This window comes from Volvox carteri, assembly GCF_000143455.1.
Source record: "Volvox carteri f. nagariensis unplaced genomic scaffold VOLCAscaffold_19, whole genome shotgun sequence".
NCBI lineage: Eukaryota > Viridiplantae > Chlorophyta > Chlorophyceae > Chlamydomonadales > Volvocaceae > Volvox > Volvox carteri.
This window is the reverse complement of record NW_003307562.1, coordinates 584587-593900: the sequence shown is the minus strand read 5'-3', so window position 1 is coordinate 593900 and position 9314 is coordinate 584587. Positions and strand designations below refer to the sequence as shown.

The window sequence follows — 9314 nt, the reverse complement described above, 5'->3', positions numbered from 1 at the left end:
ATCGAGATTGGTGCGGAAGAGCTGGTCGAGACCGAACGTCTCGATACCACTTGTTGTATCCACCTCCACTGTTTAGGTGGTAGTGAAAACTACCGATGAGTGAATGAGAAGAGGCTAAATGCCTCTGCGTTAGGACGACCCGTACAGAAGTCTGTACGGTCCGAAGATATAGTCGTCAACGCGAATTATCACCAATCGGTGCAATCGTAACCCAAGTGGGTCTACCAGTGACAAGTGTCACGATTATAGCAAGAGCGCTATAATCCAGTATCACGCGTGATGAAGACAGGCAAGTGCCCGCTTAAAGGTGGGCCAGCGCCCAATTAAAGATAGGCAAGTGCCCAATGGTTAACCAAGTAAGAGCGAAGATATTGCCCAGCGGCAAAGTGCCAGAGAATTGGGGAAAGATCCGAGGGTTAATATGCAAGTGTGCCACAACACAAGCTAAGGTCGGTTATGATGGATGGAGAGCTGTACTTGCACTACTGCACTCACAGAGTGCACTAATAAGAAAACCTGGCATATGTAATCCTGTTTGTGGCCAGCCGTGTACACACATGACGATGGATGACATATGTACACATATACATGCATACACATATGCTGTATTGCACTTTATTTGCAGTCCCTCACTTGTTTGCTTGTCTCCCTGCTGTGTGCATGTGCCTTTGCATCTGTAATGTAATGTTACAGAGTGGGAGGCTTCTGGGCCGCTTTATCACATTGTCAGTTCTACGATTTATCATCTTATAGCACCGTCCACCACTACCACACTATACTTCGCCATACGAACTGTAAGTCCAAGGCGGCGGGTCCAGCCATCTAGGACCCCTCCTCATCCATTCACCCGAACAACCGAAGAGACAGAGGGTTCGGCAATCGCCACCAATCTAGCGTGCGAATCTGGTCCATCAACTGCGACCTCAACTCCACATCTCAGCAGCTAGCCATAATCTCGCGCTCCCGACTAATTCGGGGGTCTCCCCAGGAATCGAACCCAGAACCTTAAACCGCGAATCGCAGTAGTGTCAACCCAGACCAGACCTTTGCATCTATTTGCACAGGACAGAGCACTTTAAAGTTCACTACACCATAGCATTCATTCCTTCCTGCCTGGGTGTTATTGGCATGCAACAATGCACCTAATACCCAGGACATACACTTGGACCTGCAACCAGCACACACGCGCTTCGGGCATGTGGGACAACAAATTCGAAGTAGGTATGGAGGATCGCGCACATGCATGGGGGCGTGCATGCACTAATTAAGGCAGTGAGATGCCTGTGGTTCACCGTAGAATGCTTCAAAACATGCGAGTCACTGCTGCACCAGCCGAGAATCGAACTCGGGTCTGGTCCGTGGCAAGGACCTATGCTACCACTATACCACTGGTGCTCTGTAAGACACGGGAACTGCTCGAGTGAACACCACTGCACACAACTATATCAAGAGTTACACACATGCAGACATACAATGTGCACAGAATCACGTGTTCTATATACCTAGGTATATTTGTTGGCTTAGACGCGACGGAGCGAAGCGACCGGAGCTTCTAAGGCTGGTTCTGTGGTACTGTCGTACAACTGGTTCGCAGTGGCGACTTAACTCTCGCTGCTCTCCTGGTGAAGTCATTCTGTCTTCACGCAGAAGAGCATACAGCCTTGTCCAATTGTCAGTGTGACAGGCTGTACTTTGAAGCCTTACCAATTCAAGTTCCGATCTACATCGCCTGAGTTCCTACGATTCCTACTTAGTTCATTTAAATGTCAACTATTAATGACAATGCGCCTTCGACTGAGACCGTAGCCACCGTTCCAGGTGGGGCTGGTGGTGGGTTGGGCGCCATTGGGTCCTCCCCGCCGGCTGGCGCTGCTAAGACAGGCGCTGCCGTTCTAGAAACAGTCATGATGAATGCCTTAGAGAAGGTCTCGGAGAAGCGCCGCCGGGACGACCGGGCCACTTTGGAGCAGGCAGACGAGCTGCGCGCGGATTTCATGGCTAACGAGCAGAAGGTACCGAGAGATGTAATCGGTCACCGCCTGCAAGCCTTCGCAGGCTTTCATCTCGGCCTTCAGCTCATCCGCAGCTACCTTGATGCCGGCTGCTACGAGAAGGCCGCTGAGTGGACAGACCGGCTTCAGCTCCGTGCTGAGATCGGCATGGAGGTAACGCACCAGCTAGCCTCAGAGCCCCGCATAGGCCTTACAGCCGCGGATCATTGTTTTAATAACATCATCGGCACACGGATTCCGAAAGGCGAGAAAGCGGAGGCCCTAGTGCGTAAACAGAAGGACTGGGCTCTGCGGACGGCAAGCACCTCCACGCCTGGCAGCCATGGCGGCAGCCATTCTCGCGGCGCCGGAGGCTCCGGCGGCGGAGGCAGCGGTGGCGGATCGCGCGGCAGTAATCAACGGGGTGGCGGCCAGCGCGGAGGTCACGAGTACGGCAGAGGTCGAGATGCAGAGCGCTTTGATCGCAGCGATCGCAATGGCAATAGCCGCAAGGAAGGCCGTAGCGGCAAGTAGTGGTTTTCAATTTCTGGCACAGTAGAGCGGGGCCAGTTTGCCTGTCCTTTTTTCTTGGCCCGTGTGCCGCCACCCCCTTCCATGACTACCGCCGATCAGTGCAGTGTGCACAGGATTTTTTTCCTTTTTTGGTTCGATGAGGTTGCCAGCGATTATCGACTTGGGCACCCGCGCGTGCGATTGAGGCGCCCGTGTGTGCAATAGTCGGCGCCCGCATGCGCATTTGTTGGCGCCCGTGTGCGCAATTTTTTTTTTTTTGGCGCCCGCGTGCGCAGTTGTTGGCGCCCGTGTGCGCAGTTCTTTGGCGCCCGCATGTGCAGTCATTGGCGCCCGCGAGCGCAGTTGTAAGCTTCGTTGACGACTTTCTTTTTACTCGCGGTGTTTTGCCTTCCCGCTTTGTTCCCTTTTACTGCTTTCGTTTTTTGCGGTTGTGAACAGACCGTCACACGGGTTCACTCTGTGGCAGCGTTTGCAGTTTCCTCCTTTTCGGATGTTCGCGTCAGGCCAAGTGGCCACTCAAGTCGCCTTGGCAGCCGGCCGGCTGGGGGGACCCGTTTTTTGCCTTCCACTTTTTAAGCGTTGCTCCACTTCTCGCTTCGCCCGTGTCTCCAACAGTCTGTCCGGTGCTCGCTTGCAGGCCTTCATAGCCGCCAGTAATTTCCAGCCTGAGGACCATGGATTCTTTCTCGCACGACGATGCTATTGCCTTCCTGTCCGAGCTAGGGGTAGAGGCCCTCTCGAGTTCGGGCCTTGCGGAAAACGTCCAGCTGTCTGTCAGTCGCAACGTCAGCCAATTCAAAGGGCAGCGTCTCTTAGGTCAGCCGCGCGGCCCACCTACCGCATCCCCCGAAGACTTGCCAGCCCCCAAACGGCCCGCACCGGGCCCCGTTCCTGCCCGTCGGCCAAACCTGGACTCCGCACCAGTTCCGGCAAGTCTCGCCACGCATCGGAAACAACCAGCCCGCCCCGCGGTGGCGCCAGAAGGTGTGAAGGTTGAGACCCCGGGTGAATTCTGGGAAAATAAAGGGGAGTTTTCTAGTTCTACTTTCGACAGCGCCTTGGGACCTCGGTCTTCCCCAGCAGCGGGTCCATCTCTCGTGCCGCCCCAGATGAGGGGACGCCTCTCAAGCAAGAAAGGCGCTTGGAAGGCTTGGGTTGTGAACGCGCTGGTCATCTCGTGGATTACGTCGGGTTTCCCTCTTCGTTGGGTCTCCAGCCCTCCCCCCCAGCACTCTGGCCGCAATCACGCTTCGGCAACCGCCAACACCGCGTTCGTGGACAAAGCCGTAGCAGATCTAGTGGCGTCGGGCACGGCCTGTGTTTGGCCGTCGCAGCCCCGTGTGGTTTGCCCGTTGGGGGTTGTGCAGCAGGCAACTAAGCTCCGGCTTATTTGGGACGGCAGGCCGGTAAACGATTACTTGCACGTCCCTTCCTTCCGGTATGAAGATCTGAAGGCGGTTCCTGGTTGGCTACTCCCAGGCGATTATCTTTTCACTTTGGACCTTAAAAGTGGCTATCATCATCTCGATATCGATCCCAGGTTCTGGGAATATCTCGGTTTCTGCTGGAGAGGGGTCTTTCATGTCTTCACACAACTGCCGTTCGGCCTCGCTTCTGCTTGCTGGGTGTTCACGAAGCTCATGCGAGAGGTCATGTGCCCCTGGCGCAAACGCAGCTGGCGATGCTCGGGCTACATCGACGATCAGGTTCATGCGGACCAAAACGCCGACAACTTGGTCCGGCGTAGGGCCGAAGTGGTTGCTCAGTTGGAGTCGCTCGGTTTCTTGGTCAATAAGGAGAAGTCTATGCTGGGGGCCGTGCAGCATCGCATTCGCTACTTGGGCATGCTTATCGATACCAAGGACGGAGTTTTCATCGTGCCAGACGACAAGCGGGATCGCCTCCTATCTCAGATCAGCAGTGTGCTCACGGCGCGGCGCTCGACTGCCCGCCTATTGGCGTCCATTAAAGGCCAACTCCTGGCCATGTCTTGGGCCCTCGGACCTTGGGCCCGGCTGCGCACCCGAGCCCTCGGTCAACTTATTGAAACTCGGCAGACCTGGGAAACCCATCTCTCCCTCTCGGACGATGCGCGGGAGGAGCTGTCCTTCTGGGAGTCGTCCTTTGATCGGTTTAACGGCCGACGGCACCTGTGGGTTCCGTCCGTGGTGCATTCCCTCATTTTTTGCGACGCCGCAGGCAAATCCTCCGAGTCCCTCGGAGGTTGGGGGGCCTGGACCATCCTCAATGGCCGGTTAGCGCCAGCGCGCGGCGAGTGGACGCCCGACGTCAGCGCTATGGGATCTACTCCGCAGGAACTCCACGCCATTCTGAACGCGATTCGATCTTTCGATAGCCCAGCCGGTCTATCCGGTCAGTCGGTTAAGGTCATCACCGACAATCTCAATGCAGCGAATATCGTCAACAAGGGCTCCGCTAAAGCAGACAACTCCCACAAGGTCGCCTGCGAGCTGCACAGCTTTTGTTTCGAGCAGGATATCCGCTTGCAAGCGGAGTGGCGACCCCGCGGTCAGAACCAGCTCGCCAATACGCTTTCGAAACTGCATGACCCTGACGACTGGATGCTGAAGCCCAGCATATTCCGCAGGCTTCAAGACACCTGGGGCCCCTTCGACATCGATCTATTTGCGTCCCACGCGACTTTCCAGCTACCCGTGTACTATTCCCGCTATTTCACCCCTACGACGTCCGGAGTCGATGCATTCAGGTTCTTTTGGGGGCGCAGGTGCTGGGCGAATCCGCCCTTTCACCTCCTCCTCAGGGTACTGCAGCACGCCGAGGCCTGCCAGTCCCGGCTTTGCCTTGTCGCGCCTTTCTGGCCTACTCGCGACTGGTGGCCTTTTATCACCGACGACGGGGTTTGGTTCAAATCTTTTGTGTGTGGAGTTCGCTTGCTCGGCCGGGCCGCGGATGTCTTCCTGGCCCGCACTTCGGGGGCCCCCCTGCCCAAAGGCGCCTCCCGCTGGTCCACCTTGGCCCTTCTGGTCGACTTCTCGGCCTCTAACATCAACCGTATCCGTGTCCCCGCTGACCCGATCGCGCCCCTCGCACAGACTTAGATGCCCGAGCTGAGGCTCTTTTGGTCGCTCTAGGCGCGGAGGCGGACGCAGAGCTCTCCACCTTGGCGACTCAGTTTGCCCAAGTGGCCGGTCAAACACTCGCCCCGCGGACGTCCAATGATTACGCGCGGTTTTGGGAACCTTTCCGCGAGTGGTGGGTGGCCAGGCGATTGCCCGGAAGCATCTATGACACCCCGGGTGAGGTGGTGGCGCTCTATCTGCTCTCCCTGCTGAACTCGTCCAAGGAAGATAAGGTGGGGCCAGGACGGGTTCGTACAGCGAGTGCAGCAATCAGCTCCTATTTCCGCCTAGCCGGCAGAGCGCCCCCTACAGAGCACCCTGCCTGCAGCATCGTCCGCGACCTTGCCGAAAAGCAACTCCAAGGCCGCAAACTGGAACGCGACGCCCTGGAGCCGGCGGACGTCACGGCGCTGGCCCGGCTGGTTAGTGGGCCGGAGCCGCCCCTTGACCAGCTGATGACCGTTACAGCCGTCGTGGTCATGTTCGCGGGGTTCTTTCGGTTCGACGACGCTGCGGAGATCAGCGTTCACGAGGACCTTCTGGTTATCACGGCAACTGGCATGGATGTTTTCATCCCTCGTTCCAAGACCGATCAGCAGAGACGGGGTCACTGGGTCCCCATCGCCCGTGTTGGCGGTGCCGCCTGCCCCGTGGGCCTGACGGAGCGCCTTCTCACCCTGGGAGGGTACAAACGCCGCCCAGACACGCCGGACGAGGACGTCGGGCCCCTTTTGCGACCGGTCCAGTGGAACAGGGCCGGGGGGTACTTGTCAGGCCCCCTGACAGGCACGGTGGCCCAGCCAATCCACTCCCTGTCGTACCCGGCCTTCTGCCACCGGCTCAACAAGACTCTGCAGGCAGCGGGGATCACCCGCCGCATCACTGCGCATTCCATGCGCATAGGAGGAAACAGCACTGCCGCCGACCGCGGTGTGCCTGCGGACCTGCGCAAAGCGCACGGCCGATGGCGCAGCGACGCCATGGTACAGCACTACACGCGGCGCGACGGGGAGGCGAAACTCTCCGTCTCCCGCAGCCTGGGCCTCGCCAGTGAGCAAATGTCTCTTCGGTCTGCTGTGTAAGGCCCTTGGCAGCGGTGCAATTCTCGCCAACAAATCGTCCCAATCACACCGTTCAGCACCGTCGGGTCAGCCAATCCTCCGCCACCAGAACCAGTTAAGGGAGACAGTAACACAGAATTGTTGGCTTAGATGCGACGGAGTGAAGCGACCAGAGCTTCTAAGGCTGGTTCTGTGGTACTGTCGTACAACTGGTTCGCAGTGGCGACTTAACTCTCGCTGCTCTCCTGGTGAAGTCATTCTGCCTTCACGCAGAAGAGCATACGGCCTTGTCCAATTGTCAGTGCGACAGGCTGTACTTGCCCCCCGCCCGCCCTGTCCCTGTCAGCCCCTTGCTTCCTCTTCCGCTACCCCCAATCCTGCCCCAGATGCAGCACTGTTTGGCTCGGCCTGGCGTCGGCGGTCTCCTGAGAGGCGCCCCTCCCCCCCTTAGCTTGATGGCAGTCTGAGGCAGCACGCGCGCGGGAGGGGGGTGGTTCAGGGGGCGGGCCGGGGCGCCCGCATCCGGAATAAGGGGGAACTACCTTGGGGTTGGTGCCTGGTCGTTTCTGGTCGGTCGGGCTTTGTCTGGTGTGAAGGTTTTTGGGGCGCGCGGGTGCTGCAGTGCTTCTGTTTCTTGGGTTAGCTTTGTTCTGGTTTTTGGTGTTGGGCGCTGGCGCCCTTTCGCGGTGTGTTCCGGACTGGGTGCTGTCTGGTGTGTCGCGCCGCGGTAGGCCGCGCGGCCCCCGTGGCTACGGGCGGCCTGCTGGCCGGTTGGGCCGCGCGGCCACTGATAGGCTTGGCTGTCTGCTCTTCCTGCTGTGTAAGGCCCTTGGCAGCGGTGCAATTCTCGCCAACAAATCGTCCCAATCGCACCGTTCAGCACCGTCGGGTCAGCCAATCCTCCGCCACCAGAACCAGTTAAGGGAGACAGTAACACAGAAATGTATAATGTGTGCCAGCAGGTAATGTGTGTGCGATTAACACTATGACGACGGGTGATCGCGTTAAGTCCGCGTTAGTTCACGTTCGTTCGCGTATGTTGTAGAACTAAGTTTGTGGCGGTCAGCCCTCTGAGCGAACTGGTTTCGGTACCATGACGTGCAGGTTGCACGGAATCTCTGGGCTCTTGCTTTTATTAACCCTTGAGTTTACCTGCTTATCTTGTAACACAACGATGTGCGAAGGTTGTATGCAATAGCAAACCTGCTGCGCCACCCCGCTGAGATATGAAGCCTCCCTGTAGCGGTCTAACCACCTTTTTTGCCAGCGCGCATCTCGTAATTCCAACACAACAGCCTTTATCTCTTAACACCAGCAAATTGGTAGGGTTGACGAACGTGAAGAAGCTCGACCCGAACAAAATCGAGTTTGTCATGTCAACGGTATAGCTCAAACAGGCTCAAACAACAGCATAGTTACCATTTACAACAGCGTAGCAGTGCGAATCTTAGCGTTAGTTGTGAATGAGCATGCTTTTGTAGGGAGACCAAAGGTTGTCCCTTTGTTCCCCCAAAGGGGAAGTGCTTGAGTAAATGATCCGCAAAGAGCTTTACAATAGCAGTACAAGAGCTGTACAAAGTGCAAAGTGCACTTGCACTTGAACTTGAACTTGAACTGTGGTTCACAACACTCACGGTTTTCTTCATACTTTTGAACCTGTTTGAACTATCCCTCAATAACAGGGACGAATTCATAGCAAATCCTAACATGACAGATGCAACTCAGCCAGCAACTCTTAAGATCTTACCATGTAAACAGGTTCAACAGTCGAAGTGTCAGAAAAAGATGGACACGCAAATGTTGAGCGTATGTAACTGTACCACAATACAGCCACTGCTATGCAAAGGTCCCGGACCCTTAGGGACCCGATACCATACGGCATCCCGGGACCCATACATTTCATTGCAGGTTATAACGATGCAAATGTTGCAAATATATACTTTTAAATTCGTTAACTCTAAACTGGTAAGCAGAGACCGGAGGTAAGCAGAGACACACGCCACTAGCTTGCATTCAACTTCTTCAAAACCATGAGATCAAAGGAGGTCCAATATATATATCAGTGGCAATCATATGGTCGTGTGTCGTTAACTACTTGATTGACGCTACTTGCACCCATGCTGAACGAGTCAATGTCATTCCTGTCAGCGGAGCAAACGTAATGAAAATTATAAAGTGAACCTGCAAATCCGTGAAAACAGAGAAGCGGCCCCAACCCGGCTCCCAAGGCCTAAAGCTCCGTACATTGTAGAAACGCGGCTACACCTTGCACCCCTCAACGGCCTGATGCCATACAACAAGAAGCTTCAGCAGCTGGTTCGGCGCCTAGCAGCCAAGCATCGGTGGTTCTATCCTTCTGGAGCTGTATGGCTGGCCCCACCCACTAACCACCTCTTGTGCTCTGTACGGCAAACACAACCAGCCTTGCGCCTCTCACATGCCTGATGCCGAAGACATATAAGAAGAGACTGCAGCTGGACCTGTGCTGAAATCGTGTTCCCTGTCCTGTGGCCGGCGGTTTTCACCCAGAGTTGAATTGACGCAGGGTCCATTCCGGTTGTGTTTATTGTGGTGTCTTTGGAATGCGCACATGGGCTTCATATAGATTCATATAGGTTGTCCCTTCA

General features: G+C 56.1%; 1 protein-coding gene across 1 annotated transcript in view; it reads left to right on the top strand.

The window, feature by feature from the left end:
* Positions 1 to 7138, top strand: part of VOLCADRAFT_104764 (uncharacterized protein) — a gene marked incomplete at its 3' end in the record, with an annotated part of 8073 nt that extends 935 nt beyond the window's left edge. The window contains exons 2-6 of the mRNA XM_002950581.1: positions 1882 to 2521; positions 2823 to 2869; positions 3249 to 3863; positions 5600 to 6676; positions 7074 to 7138. Coding sequence (XP_002950627.1) covers positions 1882 to 2521; positions 2823 to 2869; positions 3249 to 3863; positions 5600 to 6676; positions 7074 to 7138 — 2444 coding nt within the window. The remainder of the gene's footprint in view (positions 1 to 1881; positions 2522 to 2822; positions 2870 to 3248; positions 3864 to 5599; positions 6677 to 7073) is intronic.
* Positions 7139 to 9314: the final 2176 nt, after the last annotated feature.